This window comes from Mus musculus, chromosome 1, assembly GCF_000001635.26.
Source record: "Mus musculus strain C57BL/6J chromosome 1, GRCm38.p6 C57BL/6J".
Lineage (NCBI taxonomy): Eukaryota > Metazoa > Chordata > Mammalia > Rodentia > Muridae > Mus > Mus musculus.
In genome coordinates, this window is record NC_000067.6 from 54767475 (window position 1) to 54784896 (window position 17422).

Consider the following 17422-nt stretch of genomic DNA (forward strand, 5'->3'; position numbering starts at 1 on the left):
TGGCTGTCTCAGTTTAAAGCTATAATAAAATGATTCCAAGTTTTCCATTACAATTAGTAAACCTTTTTTTGTTTTGGTTTGGTTTTCCATTAGTTTGTTTTGAAACAAGATCTCGGAAAGTTGTCCCAGGATGGCTTGGAACTCACAATTCAACCCAGATTGTCCTTAAACTCATGATCCTCCCATCTGAGCCTCTTGTGTGACCAGACTATGAGTGTGCACCACCAAGCCTGGCTATAGTGAGCAACTTCTTTTGCTGTTCTGATCTTCTTTTTTTTTTTACACAATTGTTTAGACTTTTGATTGTGATTTCCTTTCCTTGACTCAATCAGCTTACCCATTTCTTCACCTATAACTTTCAGCTCTACCTATAGTATAGAAGCCAGAGGACAAACTACTTTATCATATGACTATATAATAGCAAGTCCCAGATAACTGATATGAACTCAGCAAAATCAGCATTTTGAGTCCATGTAAATGTTTATGAAAAGAGTTTTCTGTGAGTCAAAAGTAGCAATGCATGGAGATAAACAGCTAACTTGGACAGTAAAATGTGAGCAAAAAGAAAACGTAGAAACTTATACAATTGAAATGAAAAGTATAGTAACTTTGGGAACCTCTTCTAGATGATGCAAGTAAAATTCAGGGACACAAATAAAGACTAGATATATACACTGCCCACCCTCAGAAGCCTGAAAAAAATACTCAATACACCATGAGCCTGTTTTAGAGTAAAACATAAATATGTATTTTTTTTACATTTATTTGTGTGTGTAAGTACAAGTTGTTGGAGTCAGTTCTCTATTTCTACCATGTGGGTTCTAGAAATTGAGCTTCTGTCTTTAGGTTTAATGGCAAAAGCCTTCACCTGATGAGCCATCTCACAGGTCCCACACACCTGCACATAAAACATTGCTAGAACTGCAAAGATCAAAAGAAATTAATCTCCACTTGTAGCTGATATTTACCTTGGGGTTGGCACGGTGCCCTTGTCTCTTTCCTCCCTTACATAGAGAAATCCTTGGGAAAGAATGGGGCTTCTACAATACTGAAGAATTCAACCTTATCCTTTCTTCCATTTCCTCTGACTGGACCTCAGTGCACAGTGATGAGCGAAAGTGCACTTACAAATTCTAATGTGTGCCTGTCTTTGTTACAGTTTTACAGCTGTGAACAGACACCATGACCAAGGCAAGTCTTATAAAAAACAATATTTAGCTGGGGCTAGCTTACAGGTTCAGAGGTTCAGTCCATTATCATCAAGGTGGGAGCATGGCAGTATCCAGGCAGGCATGGCACAGGCAGAGCTGAGAGTTCTATGTCTTCATGCAAAGGCTGCTAGTGGAAGACTGACTTCCAGGCAACTAGGGTGAGGATCTTATGCCCACACCCACAGTGACACACCTACTCCAACCAGGTCACACCTATTCCAACAAGGCCACACCTCCAAATGGTGCCACTCCCTGGTCCAAGAATATACAAACCATCACAGCGCCTTTAAACTAAGAGCCCTAAAACTCCCCAGATCTAGTAGCACACAGAACTGTAATCTCAGCTATTTGGGAGGCTAAGGCAGGAAGATTGCAGTTTGAGCTACAGACTAAGCTTAAGGGCAGCCCAGGTAATTTAGTAAGACACTGTCTTAATAAGAAAAGTCAAAAGGGGGTTAGGGATTGTGGTAATTTGAATAAAAATGGTCCCATAGACTCATAGGGACTGGCACTATTAGGCCTTGTTGTAATAGGTGTAGCATTGTTGGAGGAAGTGTGTCACTGGAGATGGGCTTTGAGGTCTCAGATACTCAAGTCAGGCCTATTGTGATTGTCTCTTCTTGCTGCATGCAGATCCAGATGTAGAACTCTCAGCTACCTCTCTACCACATCTGCCCACACACCACCGTGTTTCCTGCTAGGACAGTAATGGACTACACCTCTGAACTGTAAAAGTCTAGTTAAATGTTTTCCTTTATAAGAGGTGGTCATGGGGTCTCTTCACAGCAATAGAAACCCTAAGACAGGGATATAGCTTATTGAAAGAATGCTTGTCTAGAGTATGAGGCCCTAGGCTCAATTCCCAATATTGGGGGATGGAGGAAGAGGTCTGTGCAAGGTACCCAAGGACCAGAGATAGCAACAGTAACAGCAAGTATAGTCCTAGCCCTGAAGCTTCTTACAGCTCTGGGGGAAGCTTTACACTATTTGTAGTTGGGAGTAACAAGCAGTGACAGGCTTAATCAGCTCTGACAAGAGCATGGCCAAGGCAGAGAAAAGCCATTAGAAGACTATTACCTTCATGATTGTATAAGCAAAAGATAAATAAATTATCCTATCTTGGACATACATGCTATTTTGTGTATATTGTGGATACAGGACATAAAATGGTAGCACCCATTTCTCACACTCACAGCAAACCAATAATACACAGTCACTTGAACATCTTTGCCTTGGTTCAGTGTCATTTCACTGTGCTTGTGTGGGTTCTTGCTTCCGTTAGGTGAATTTAGGACATATAAAATAAAATATTCAAGATGATTCACAAACTTATTCTTTTGGGAGATAAGACTAGAGAATTCAGGAGAAATTTATAATTGAAAGTTAATAAAATATAATTATCTTTTTTTCTCTCAGTGTTGGCAATCAAACACAGAGTCTATGTTAAACCACTGTTCTACCAGCACCAATATTCTCAGCAGAAAATGTGTGATTATTAACATAATGCAGGGGAGGCGAGTAAGACGTAGCCTAGATACATCTAAATAAATGTTTAAGAATCATTCACAATTCATTTATTCAAGGCAATATGCTAAGCAAAGATCATATAGAGTTATATGCAAGTGATATTTACATATAAATAAATGCTTTTTGTTTGGAAGCATGGAAGATCCTGAGTTCAAGGCCTGTGCTGTAACCAGTATCTTTAAAGTATTTTAACCACACACATACTGTGTCTTGTTTTTGTAAAAACGTATTTGAGGGGGACACAGTTCATCTTTCAAAGTGTTCATGTCTGTTTTCATGATAACACAGCTGAGCTGAGAAGCTGAGATGGAAAACTACTGTGGAGGAATCTTAATCCAGCACCGAGGCTGCTCTGATCAGATCCAAAGACCTTCTAGGTGTGGGATCCAGCTAGAAAGCCAACAGGTCCTGAGGACACATCTTCAATTCCTCTGGCTGGAATCCTTCAGTATACACCTTTAATCCCAAACAGTGATGTCTAACAGAAGAACAGACAAAGTGACAAATCAGAGAAAGATTTGACAGAATGGGTCAGAGATAGAAAACATCCAACTCTCAGGAGAAAATGTATGTAAGAGCAGCCCGGGGAGAGAAAGTCAGTTGGGAGTCAGTGCCGTGAGTGCAGTGGGGTTGAGTGCATCTGTGAGTTCATGCAGTTTAGTGCAGGGCTGGAGAGGTAGATGAAGCCAGAGAATGAGAAGGAGCCAGAAGATTACAACAAACTGCCAGAGTTAGTTTGATCCCAAGCAGATCAATCCAGTGACAAGCTGAGAGAAGCCAGATTGAATCAGTCAGCTTGGAGAAGAATTTGAGGCAGAACAGCTGAGTTGAACCAGCCAGCCAAAGCTCAGAAAAAACTAGCAAGGGTGAGCTTATTCAGCAGTAAGCCTCTAAGACAATTACATAGGGTGACTAAAAATTACTTTTACAAACCTCAAAGGTGAACATGCTATCTATCCCTTTGCATAAAAAGTTTGAAGATCCCTGGAATAGCCCTTGGTTGAATGATCAGAAACTGAAAATTATCAAGACTGATTAAAGTTTTATTCGCTGGGAAAATGTTGCTTATAATTACGGTATCTCCTAAAGAGGAAGCTGTGCTGAAAATCAGAGGCCTCCGTGTTAAGCAAGGCCCTGGCTATGCAGTGAAGTGTCAGTTGTGAATTTGGTGGAGGGTGTACAGGGCTTCTGTGTTTTGCATAGTGAGTAAAAAGTCCTTTGTGAGCCATGTGTGCTAGGGAGAGGTGGATGCCAGCACCTAAGAGCAAACTTTCAAAATCAAACACATTAACTAGATAGACCAATGCAGGGAATACAAATACAAGCAGCAACCCACATCTCCCCAGACCTTTGAAATCACCAAGAGAATGCTAGACTTGTACAAGATGGGGCATGTGGTCCTTACGTAATCTTTATCAGTTCTGAATCCAAGGCAATCATGACTGACATTGGGCTGCAGTTCAAGAGTTCAAGTTTATTATCAGCTGGGGTTAATGTACAGGGCAGGAAATCTCTTTCCTGTGAACTTTTCCCATGGGACTGCAAATGTCACCACACTGGCCTTTCATGCCCAGCTCTTACAGATCAGGGATACCCTGAAGAGCCGTGACCTTTATTTTTCTCTCTACTTTCGTTACCTGCTTTTCCTCCAACATTTTCCATTTTCATTTTTTATATCTGTCTACTCCATGATTCTACTTTTCTAATGTAAGAGGGCTCTATTAAGAAATAAACAAGCCGGGTGTGGTGGTGCACACCTTTAATCCCAGCACTCGGGAGGCAGAGGCACGCAGATTTCTGAGTTCGAGGCCAGCCTGGTCTACAAAGTGAGTTCCAGGACAGCCAGGGCTACCCTGTCTTGGGAAAAAAAAAAAAAAAAACAAAAAACAGCAACAACAACAAAAAAAAACAAAAGCCAAAAAAGAAAGAAAGAAAGAAAGAAAGAAAGAAAGAAAGAAAGAAAGAAAGAAAGAAAGAGTGTGTGAAGGAGTTCTTAATTTCTAAAAATTTACTTTTTAAAACATGAAAATATCTGCAGCACAGTTCCTGCACCTAAGACTCAAGGAACATTACAGAAGAGGGGCAGAAAGATTGTGAGAGGCAGGACAGGAAATTTACTGTGAGGCTGTGTCTTCTAGGAATGTCAGAAACTACACTCAAAGTTTCACCAAGTTGACAGTCCAAATGTGAGTTGAGCAACAATAGATACACTAAAATGGTCAGGGAAAATCCCATGACCTGCATGAAGAACCACACGCAAGGAATGCTGGGAGGAGGAGAAGTTGTCTATCTCAGGGAAAAGCACATTGGCTGGTTATCCAATACCAACTGGTCAGCCCTGAAAACATACACACAAGTAATATTATACAGACTGAGGAAGTAGTAATTATATTTATATATTTATTTATGTTTTTATTTTTATATGCATTTATTATTTTATGTTTTATATATTTGTTTTAAATATATTAAATATATACATACATATATATATGCAACAACAACTAATAAAAAACAAGAGGCTACAAATTTGAAAGAGCACCAAGGAGAAGTATATGGAAATTCCCAGAGAAGAAAGGGAAGAGCTAAATGATGCAAACACATTGTAATCTCAAAAAATTAAAATAGTATTTTTTAAAAACTATAATGATGCTTCAGATGATTTGAGGGCTGGGGTATACCTTAAAGATAGAGCCCTTACCCATAGTGCACAAGATCCCAGAACTAATGACCAGTGCAAAACAACAGCAACAAAGACCGTGGCATTAAATTCACAAACACAGAACGGAGCAGGCCTTGTGGTCCCCTGAGCTGGCCCTTTGTGCCTCGGTTCATCGGCAGATGGCTGAGGTTCAGGCAGATGACACATCAGCAGGCTGACTCAGGGGTACAGCGATTTCTACCAGATTTGAATTCAGCCAAGTCAATATCCTGGCATAAATGTACCCAAATGTTAGTTCCTTAGTTATTTATAATTTTAAGCTGTAGCTTATCCTGCCAAATTGGCTTAATATATTTAATAGAAGTCTAATATAATATTCAGACCACACCAAATCCTTGTTTTAAAAACTATTTTGATTTTGATTTTAAAGCTGTGTTCCTGTTTCAGGCATGCTAACCTTTGAAATGCTTTAACTTGGTTTTGTGAAGAAATGATTTTTTGGCTACTTAGGAGACTAAGTTTTTAAATCAAAGATGGTTTTCTTTTCCTATATTTGCACACTGGCTAAAACTTAATGTCTAGGAGTTTCTTAACTTAAATATACAAGGTGAAGAAGAAACTGACACAGGAGGAGGGAGGCCAGTACTTTCTGGACTAAGAAAAAATTCTCAACTATCTGTGCTAAGGGGGTCTAGTTTTTTAATAAATACATTTTCAGCTAAATGTGCTAGTGTAACATACCATAATCCCAGCTCTCCGCAGCAGAACCATCACAAATCCAAAACCAGCATGACACCCAGTCTCAAAAACATTTATTATTATTATTCCCAGTGTTTCAGAACCCAGAACTTTTGCAAAATATAACAGAAAGCAATTAGAATGAAAATAATGAAGGATAAAATTATTGACTTATTGTTAAGCCTGAGAGGTAGGGAATTTTTCTTTCGTGAGTCATTTTTCTTTTCTTTTTGCTTGGATGTCAGCTTTTGCTGAGGTGTGGCCCCCTGTGAAGCACAGGCTGTCCTTGAATTCAAGATCTACCGGTGGCAGACTCTCAAATGCTACAATTACAAGGACAAGTCACCATGCCCAAGTATGAAGTCATTCAATTTCTTCCAGAGTTTCTGGACACTCACAGGTAGATCACAGTACTGAGCTGGTGACCCCAGGGCACAGGCCACAACATGCTGTGTTCTCTCAAAGCCCCCTTTTTCTCTTTTAATGAACAAACACTAGGGAGAATCCTACTATTTCTCCTGAATGAAAGTTCCAGCCACATTAGTGCTCAGTCTTAGGCTGGAGGCCTTTTTGGACGATGCCCTGTAGAGGCCTGTCCTACAGAAGATGCAGATGGGGGGGTGGGGGGTAGTGGGAGGGGCCTGACTTGGATTGCCACTTTTTATGGGTTTCTGTCTTTATACATTCTGTCTGTCCTCCAGATGAGTAGATGCATACACTGCCAGCACATGGGAAAGATGAGGAAAAGCTGCACACATCCTCAGACTTCCACATCCACTTCTGCTTTTTTACTCTCAAACGTGCACTGCATTTACCTCGGCTACGAATCACTGTGGAGAAGTAAGGCTTAGAACTAGACATAGTTTTTGCAGGCATAAGCAATGTCAGGTTTAATGAATTATAATTTGCTTTAGACCAGGTTCTGGGTCTTAAGACAACTTTCTGTATTCTACTCAGAGCTTAGCTGGTACCTTGCACATACTTTACATTCAGTAACTTTGGGTGGCATAAATACAGGGACGCAATCACCAGCAAGGTTTGTAAATAATAACTAGCACATATTAACAGGACAGTTACTGTGCTGTACACTAATGTTCCCGAGGCCACACACGAATCCTGAAGGCTTAGACTGTAGTACTGTAATCCTTTGGGGGCTTTTATCCCATATTGATTATAGCATTCTCATGTTCTGTAAGAACTGTATAAGTTGGTGCTTAAACAATTTGCTCAATTAATGGGATTGTTCTTCTAGAAGTGTCAATATCAAACTAAACTTCTCCTGCTATTGTAATTATTATTAGGGTACACTTATTCTACAACCTAGCACTACAAAGGTGCTCACTGAAGACTTAGAGATAGGCGAACACTCTATGGAGACTATCCATGAAACCTTGTTTTTGAATGTTAGGAAACACAAACACAAAAATATCCATAGTGAACTGGATCTCTCCCTACTGGCTAGCTTTCACAGTCCTGGAAGATGTTATGCATGGGGGCTGTGGGAGAAAAGGCATCAACAATCTTACCCAGCTGTGAAGCCTAGGAATATGATATCAACCTGTCAGGTAAAATGTGCTTATTTGCACTATAGTGGCATGACAATTATGGAGGTAACTCAACATCTCCCTGATTGGATTTGAGACGCACTTCTGAACTCCATAGTTGGCACTATAAACCCCATTCAGAAGTCCATGGTTCTGGCATGTGGCAGGTACTAGAGAAAATCCTCTTCTGTTGTTTAGCCAAGTTAACAAAGGGCAGAACCACCTTCACACACAGCAATAACCGCTCTCAGCTCTAATCAGAGGGGCCTTTCCCCAGTGGTCTACAGTGAATGCAGACACTCATGGTGAAAAGGGTGCCATCATGGTGGCTGAAGAATCACCCCTAAACTAAATATTTACACTCTCACCTCCAAAGCGCAGAGGCATCAGGGAAGATGAGTTGGAAAGAATATAAGAGCCAGAGGAAAGGCTGCAAGTGGCCATCTTCTGGACAGTACATGATCGCTGCAATCACAAGCCCTCAGCAACAGTGGGTGACACAACCTGCTCTGTCCCAGAATGGGCTCAGACATGGCCCAGGCATGAACACTTTACTGCTAAAATCTGTTCAACTGATGGATTCAAGGAAAGAGGGTCCCATTGCCTTCAAACGTGTGCTCACTGGTACTCCACAGAGCTCCGATGGAAAGTTCCAGGCTAATGGTTACATAGATGACTCTTGTTAAAGAAAACAGGGTCATAAAGGTGACCAAACGTAATGCATACAGGAAATGGACAAATAGGGAGACACCTCATAAAGGCCAGAGGGAGATTTCTGTTTTTAAGGTGGGGGAAGATTGTAAAGTTTTTAAATAACTAACTTAAGACAGTATATGAATTTCTTTAAAAGTATCACCAATATCCAGTCTTCGGTTTCATACGATGTCAGAATCTCAGAGATTAAAGAAGATTAATGCTCAGAAGGTCCATAGCACACAGCGAATGCTCAATGAATTCTCAGAATAGCAATGTTTAGAAAAACACAATGTGCTCAGTCCAACACCCCCAAATCGGGATGCAAACTTTAACTTTTCTAACCCAAACATAGTTTTTAGAACAGGGAAGTGAAAAGCTGAGAAACTCCCCTTTTGCGCCCCTCAGCCAATCACAGCAGAAGGAAGGCGTGTCTGACCCATCACAGCAGAAGGAAGGAAGGCGTGTCCAACGCCAGGGCATTCACATTCAGGCCCCACACATCACAACCTCCGAGGCCAAGCTGTGCACTCCCTGAAAGCCATGCAACACAGCTGACAGTGCATCCACCCGGTACACCTGAACACACAAGTGTTAGGCTTTCCCATGTTCATTTCTAGGGTTGCATGCACTTGATTCTGTTCCTCACAGGTGCGCTATTCCAGAAAGCACAGCAAAGCAGCAAGAGGAGTACAGTGGGCACAGGAAGCCTAGGAGGCTGTTCACAGTATTCACGGACTCTCTCCAGAAGCCACCAGTCTTTCTCATCTCTGTTGGCTAAACAGATGATGGCTTATGGATCTAAGCTTTTGTATCTTGTAAGTACAACAAGATTATGGGCTACTGCAACCATGTATTGTATGTCCTTCCATCCCCTAAGGCTGGGGATCACAACTTTTGTAGCTGTGTATCATCTGCTTTGCAGCTCTATCTACATATACACTTCCTGATATATAGAAAGTGTCTAGATTCTTTTAGCTAAGAAGATCTCATTCTTGGTAAGGAAGAAAAAACTATGTGTTCACATATTTTAAAAGACATTAAATTTACTCAGGATTTAGCCTCTGAGGTACTCCCATATGAAGAAGCTGGTCTCTTGCGACTGATCTTCGTATCTTAAGCAGTCATTGTGATGTTTTCTCAGGTACAACAGAAATATAACATAGAACCTCAGATGAATTCCCTAGTACCTGAGTGAAGGTAGCTCAGGATTCTTTACCTCACTCCTTCCATACAGGCTGCTTGGAAAGAGAATACAGCCAACCCCCTTTAAAAAACAACTCCAAACACGAAGCACAACAAGGAAGATAATAAGCTGAGCTGCCACGTACTAAGCAGATTCTGAAATTCCCAGATAGCCACCAAAGAGGAACGTCTGGCACTGAGGCCAGGCACAGACACGTGGAATGTGGGCAAGCTCACTGGAGAACATCATCACCTCCTCCAATGTCAGAGGAGAAGCTCTGCTGGTCACGGTTAGCCACACAATGTGCAGTGCCTTTGAGGTAGGAATCTTGTGCCCTTTCTGGCCAGGCTGATGTTTACTGGGTCCCTGCCAGCCCTGTCCCACAATGGCCCTCCCTTTCTGTCCATTAGCCTCCCACTAGACCATCTGATCCATTGGCCCTGCTTTCCACGGCCATCCTCACCCCTGAAGTTCAGACCTACATAAATAATGGCGACATATTTATTATCTTTACGTATTTCCAGCATTCAACAACAAACTAACTTTGCAGTATCACTCTCAATTGTTTCTAGAACATTCCAAATTTGGGATCCATCATAGAATAATAATAGTAATAGTAATAATAACAATAACAACAACAACAACAATAGCAGTAAAATCCTCCTGCCCCCATGGAGCTTACGTTCCACTGACAGATTTCCCAGACTGTACCTTGAAAAGGACAAGCTAGTTTCCAGGCCTTCAACCTCCTCACCCCCACCCCACCCCACCCCACCCCACCCCACCCCACTAAGCCTGCTCAGTGAAGGACATCACTGCCAGCTTCTTTTCCACCCATTCTCCGGAGATGCCAAAACACTGTGAGGTTTGCCACTAAAGATCTCTGAAATGACTGGTCTTCTGCCCGCCCCCCACCCCCAGCCTTCTCCTATTGCTCTTGTTGGCAACCCTCTCTGAGCTCCTGCATCCAGCCCCATTTCCACCCTGCCACCATGGGGACGGTTCTGAAGATCTGCTGAGACCGATGCCAAATGCTCACGGGTAGTCTCTCTGGCAGCCCAATGATGACTGACCCCGTACTATGCTCTCTGCCCCAGGAACCTCCACCTAACTTTGGCTCACTCCCCCTACTCTGCTTCGTCCCTCTCTCCTTCTAGTTTGCTAGGTCCCTGCTTATCCTTTAAGGACTCAATGCAAAGGACTCTTTTCCTACAGACCATAGAAGGTGTTAGACTGAATGGGGAGATCACTCACTTCACTTCTGGAAGCAACAGCCCGGTGCAGTGGGGTCAGCCACATGTTGTCCTTGGCATTTACACGAGCTCCTGCAACCAAAAGCACAAGTTAGGGCCACAGCGGAGTCAAGGGCTACATGTTGCTCCTATTTGCCTGGTAGAGCCAGCCAGCAGATCTTCTCTATCAGTTGTAATTCGACGGGATTTTATATGGGATAAAGGGGCCAACAGAAATCTATCTTGTCCTGAAGTCCTATTAGTTCTCTAGTACTAGCCAGATATTTTGATACAAGAATCCATGTTGCATGAAGTTTTCAGACAAGAGCCTATGCAGATTGTTCATAACTTCATGCTATGGAGCAGATAGACAGATTCAAGCCCATGACAAACTGGCTCATACTGAGAGATATGACCCATGCTGCACTGAAGCCAGGTCACAGCACAGGATATGAATGAAAGCTACCTATGAATGGACTCCTGGAAAACAGAATACAACTTGTTCCCTTGACATTTCCAAAATTTCCCATAGGATCAAGACTATCAATGATACATTTGAACAATAGAAACATCCTATACAAATCTTTGGTTCAGGATTTTGATAAATTTTCCTGTCAGCATGTGGTGGTCTGAATATGCTTGGCCCAGGGAGTGGGGTATTTGGAGGTGTGGACTTGTTGAAGTAGGTGTGGCCTTCTCGGAGGAAGTGTGTCACTGTGGGGGTGTATGCTAAGACCCTCATCCTAGCTACCTTCAGATGAAGGTGTAGAACTCTCAGTTCCTCCTGCACCATGCCTGCCTGGATGCTGCCACACTCCCACCTTGATAATTAATACTCTGAACCTGTAAGCCAGGCCCAATTAAATGTTGTTCTTAGAAGAGTTGCCTTGGTCACGGTGTCTGTTCATAGCAGTAAAACCCTAACTAAGATACAGCTCGGACAACTGTGATAAAAACTGCATGGTACTGGTATACCGACAGACAAGTAGACCAATGGAATAGAATTGAAGATCCAGAAATGAACCCACACACCTATGGTCACTTGATCTTTGACAAGGGAGCTAAAACCATCCAGTGGAAAAAAGACAGCATTTTCAACAAATGGTGCTGGCACAACTGGTTGTTATCATGTAGAAGAATGCGAATTGATCCATTCCTATCTCCTTGTACTAAGGTCAAATCTAAGTGGATCAAGGAGTTCCACATAAAACCAGAGACACGGAAACTTATAGAGGAGAAAGTGGGGGAAAGCCTTGAAGATTGGGCACAGGGGGAAAATTCCTGAATAGAACAGCAATGATTTGTGCTGTAAGATTGAGAATCAACAAATGGGACCTCATAAAATTGCAAAGCTTTTGTAAGGCAAAAGACACTGTCAATAAGACAAAAAGGCCACCAATAGATTAGGAAAGGATCTTTACTACCCTAAGTCAGATAGGGGACTAATATCCAATATATACAAAGAGCTCAAGAAGCTGGACCCCAGAAAATCAAATAACCCCATTAAAAAATGGGGCTCAGAACTAAACAAAGAATTCTCACCTGAGGAAAACTGAATGGCCGAGACACACCTGAAAAAAATGTTCAGCATCCTTTTTTTTTTTTTTTTTTTTTTTTTTTTTTTTCGGTTTTTCGAGACAGGGTTTCTCTGTATAGCCCTGGCTGTCCTGGAACTCACTTTGTAAACCAGTCTGGCCTCCAACTCAGAAATCCGCCTGCCTCTGCCTCCCAAGTGCTGGGATTAAAGGCGTGCGCCACCATGCCCAACTATGTTCAGCATCCTTAATCATCAGAGAAATGCAAATCAAAGCAACCCTGAGATTCCACCTCACACCAGTCAGAATGGCTAAGATCAAAAACTCAGGTGACAGCAGATGCTGGAGAGGATGTGGAGAAAGAGGAACACTCCTCCTTTTTGGTGGGATTTCAAGCTGGTACAACCACTCTGGAAATCAGTTTGGTGGTTCCTCAGAAAATTGGACATAGTGCTACCGGAGGATCCAGCAATACCTCTCCTGGGCATATATCCAGTAGATGTCCCAACCGGTATGAAGGACACATGCTCCACTATGTTCATAGCAGCCTTATTTATAATAGCCAGAAGCTGGAAAGAACCCAGATGTCCCTCAACAGAGGAATGGATACAAAAAATATGGTACATTTACACAATGGAGTACTACTCAGCTATTAAAAAGAATGAATTTATGAAATTCCTAGGCAAATGGATGGACCTGGAGGGCATCATCCTGAGTGAGGTAACCCAATCACAAAAGAACTCACATGATATGTACTCACTGATAAGTGGATATTAGCCCAGAAACTTAGAATACCCAAGATACAAGATACAATCTGCAAAACACATGAAACTCAAGAACAACGAAGACCAAAATGTGGACACTTTGCCCCTTCTTAGAGTTGGGAACAAAACACCCATGGAAGGAGTTACAGAGACAAAGTTTGGAGCTGAGACGAAAGGATGGACCATCTAGAGACTTCCATACCCGGGGATCCATCCCATAATCAGCCTCCAAATGCGGACACCATTGCATACACTAGCAAGATTTTGCTGAAAGAACCTAGATATAGATGTCTCTTGTGAGACTATGCCGGGGCCTAGCAAACACAGAAGTTGAAGCTCACAGTTAGCTATTGAATGGATCACAGGGCCCCCAATGGAGGAGCTAGAGAAAGTAACCAAGGAGCTAAAGGGGTCTGCAACCCTATAGGTGGAACAACAATATGAACTAACCAGTACCACCCCCCTCGTGTTTCTAGCTGCATATGTATTAGAAGATGGCCTAGTCGGCCATCATTGGAAAGAGAGGCCCATTGGTCTTGCAAACTTTATATGCCTCAGTACAGGGGAACACCAGGGCCAAGAAGTGGGAGTGGGAGTGGGAGGGGAGTGGGGAGGAGGGTATGGGGGCACTTTTGGGGAAAAAAAAAGATACAGCTCGAGACTGTTTCACAAAAGAGCTGTGAACAGGAAGAGGAAGAAGGTACCTATAGATGCAGTAAGAGGCATCCATTTAGGTCTTAGGATAGTGAAGACGCTCATGAGGGTGGAATAGAGGCATGAATAAAAGAAATTAAAGCTTTAGGTCAGGCATGGTGATTCCACCAGAGGTTCTTTTATCCTTGAGAAGACTTTTTGCTATCCTAGGTTTTTTGTTATTCCAGATGAATTTGCAAATTGCTCCTTCTAATTCGTTGAAGAATTGAGTTGGAATTTTGATGGGGATTGCATTGAATCTGTAGATTGCTTTTGGCAAGATAGCCATTTTTACAATGTTGATCCTGCCAACCCATGAGCATGGGAGATCTTTCCATCTTCTGAGATCTTCTTTAATTTCTTCAGAGATTTGAAGTTTTTATCATACAGATCTTTCACCTCCTTAGTTAGAGTCATGCCAAGATATTTTATATTATTTGTGACTATTGAGAAGGGTGTTGTTTCCCTAATTTCTTTCTCAGCCTGTTTATTCTTTGTGTAGAGAAAGGCCATTGACTTGTTTGAGTTTATTTTATATCCAGCTACTTCACCGAAGCTGTTTATCAGGTTTAGGAGTTCTCTGGTAGAATTTTTAGGGTCACTTATATATACTATCATATCATCTGCAAAAAGTGATATTTTGACTTCCTCTTTTCCAATTTGTATCCCCTTGATCTCCTTTTGTTGTCGAATTGCTCTGGCTAATACTTCAAGTACTATGTTGAAAAGGTAGGGAGAAAGTGGGCAGCCTTGTCTAGTCCCTGATTTTAGTGGGATTGCTTCCAGCTTCTCTCCATTTACTTTGATGTTGGCTACTGGTTTGCTGTAGATTGCTTTTATCATGTTTAGGTATGGGCCTTGAATTCCTGATCTTTCCAAAACTTTTATCATGAATGGGTGTTGGATCTTGTCAAATGCTTTTTCTGCATCTAACGAGATGATCATGTGGTTTTTGTCTTTGAGTTTGTTTATATAATGGATTACATTGATGGATTTTCGTATATTAAACCATCCCTGCATTCCTGGAATAAAACTTACTTGGTCAGGATGGATGATTGCTTTAATGTGTTCTTGGATTCGGTTAGCAAGAATTTTATTGAGGATTTTTGCATCGATATTCATAAGAGAAATTGGTCTGAAGTTCTCTATCTTTGTTGGGTCTTTCTGTGGTTTAGGTATCAGAGTAATAGTGGCTTCATAAAATGAGTTGGGTAGAGTACCTTCTACTTCTATTTTGTGAAATAGTTTGTGCAGAACTGGAATTAGATCTTCTTTGAAGGTCTGATAGAACTCTACACTAAACCCGTCTGGTCCTGGGCTTTTTTTGGCTGGGAGACTATTAATAACTGCTTCTATTTCTTTAGGTGATATGGGACTGTTTAGATGGTCAATGCCCCAACTGGTAAGAAGGACACATGCTCCACTATGTTCATAGCAGCCTTATTTATAATAGCCAGAAGCTGGAAAGAACCCAGATGCCCCTCAACAGAGGAATGGATACAGAAAATGTGGTACATCTACACAATGGAGTACTACTCAGCTATTAAAAAGAATGAATTTATGAAATTCCTAGCCAAATGGATGGACCTGGAGGGCATCATCCTGAGTGAGGTAACACATTCACAAAGGAACTCACACAATATGTACTCACTGATAAGTGGATATTAGCCCCAAACCTAGGATACCCAAGATATAAGATACAATTTGCTAAACACATGAAACTCAAGAAGAATGAAGACTGAAGTGTGGACACTATGCCCCTCCTTAGAATTGGGAACAAAACACCCATGGAAGGAGTTACAGAGACAAAGTTTGGAGCTGAGATGAAAGCATGGACCATGTAGAGACTGCCATATCCAGGGATCCACCCCATAATCAGCATCCAAATGCTGACACCATTGCATACACTAGCAAGATTTTATCGAAAGGACCCAGATGTAGCTGTCTCTTGTGAGACTATGCCGGGGCCTAGCAAACACAGAAGTGGATGCTCACAGTCAGCTAATGGATGGATCACAGGACTCCCAATGGAGGAGCTAGAGAAAGAACCCAAGGAGCTAAAGGGATCTACAACCCTATAGGTGGAACAACATTATGAACTAACCAGTACCCCGGAGCTCTTGACTCTAGCTGCATATGTATCAAAAGATCCACCACTGGAAAAAGAGGCCCATTGGACTTGCAAACTTTATATGCCCCAGTACAGGGGAATGCCAGGGCCAAAAAGGGGGAGTGGGTGGGTAGGGGAGTGGGGGTGGGTGGGTATGGGGGACTTTTGGTATAGCATTGGAAATGTAAATGAGCTAAATACCTAATAAAAAATGGAAAAAAAAAAGAAATTAAAAGGGCAAGGAAAAGGAATAAAAGAGTGGGCAACCCGAGGATAAGAGCTGAGTAAGTGAGTCAGGTGGAAGCAGAGGTTAAACACAGAATAGTAATTTTAACTGAAAACAAGTACCATCAACAGCATTTATCAGGGAAAACAGTGTAATCCACAAACAAAGGGGAACCCACACCCACCCCTCCCCCTCCCATCTCACTTCATTGGTTTGAGATGTCACAAGCAAGTGTTGTTGTGTTTTGAGAACTCAAGATTATTGTAGCACACTGTCAAGATTGAGAGCCAGTAACAAACTTAATTTTAAACAAAGTTAAGATAACTTGAAAATCAACTTTAACGAATTTTATCTAGTCTAAATGGTTTTTTAAGGCCCTTACCTGTATGAAGACCACAATAGAACGAGAATCCCTGAGCTAAATGCTCTGAAGTGAAATGGGTTGGACAGACAGTGAGGTTTATGGACAAAGCCTGGAATTTGTATTTAGACTTCAGCAGCCACTATTCCAAGGACTCAAAGCTTCTAATCTATAGAATAAGGCTAAGCACGTACTAACCAATACTTCCCTGCTTGCTTTCCTGGGTGCTTGAGAGAGTCAGAGGGGTGGGAAGTCATTTCACATATCACGAAGCACTAGAAATTTATTAGCAGTTCTTATTTCAAAGTCACCCCAATATCTCATCCACCCCTAAGTCTATGGCTAAGATATTCAATGGCTGCGAAAATTATAGTTCAACACAAAGAACTATCAACTATGAAATAACAAATAAGCATATTCTTCCAGATTTTAACTTAAATTTTAAAATTTACTTTATGTGTGCAAGTGTTTGCTTGCACGTGTACATGTACACCATGTGCATGCCTGGTATCCACAGAGGTCAAAATTCCACAAGCTCTGCAACTGGAGACACTGATGGTTGTGAACCACAGTGTGGGTGCTGGGAACCACACCTAGGCCTTCTGCAAGTCAGCAAGGGTCCAAATGCACACCTTTCCGTTTTAATTTCCTTTACGTTAATCTGTGTGTATGCTTTCCACTAGGTTCTTGGAATCCAGAGATAAAGCTTAGATTGTCAGGCTTGGCATTTGGTGAACATCTTAACCTGCCAGTTCTTCTTGCTGGCCCCGAGCGCAGTCCTTTTCTCCTTTAAAGAACTGTGGTGGGGAGAGGGAGTGCACAGAGGACAAAACAGAGTGTCAGATCCCCTGGAGGTGAAATTACAGGGGCTGTGAGTCACCTCAGGTGGGTGTTGGGAACTGAATTTGTCCTCTGAGAGAGCAGCAAAGACTCTTACCCCCTA

The 17422-nt window shown here is 41.9% G+C and overlaps 1 protein-coding gene across 11 annotated transcripts in view; it reads right to left on the reverse strand.

Moving 5' to 3' along the window:
- Positions 1 to 17422, reverse strand: part of Ankrd44 (ankyrin repeat domain 44) — a 283644-nt gene that overhangs the window by 122135 nt on the left and 144087 nt on the right. For all 11 annotated transcript variants that reach the window (XM_030254997.1, XM_030254994.1, XM_006496071.4 and 8 more), the window contains one exon: positions 10813 to 10883. In XM_030254997.1, coding sequence (XP_030110857.1) covers positions 10813 to 10857 — 45 coding nt within the window. In that variant the 5' untranslated portion in view covers positions 10858 to 10883. The remainder of the gene's footprint in view (positions 1 to 10812; positions 10884 to 17422) is intronic.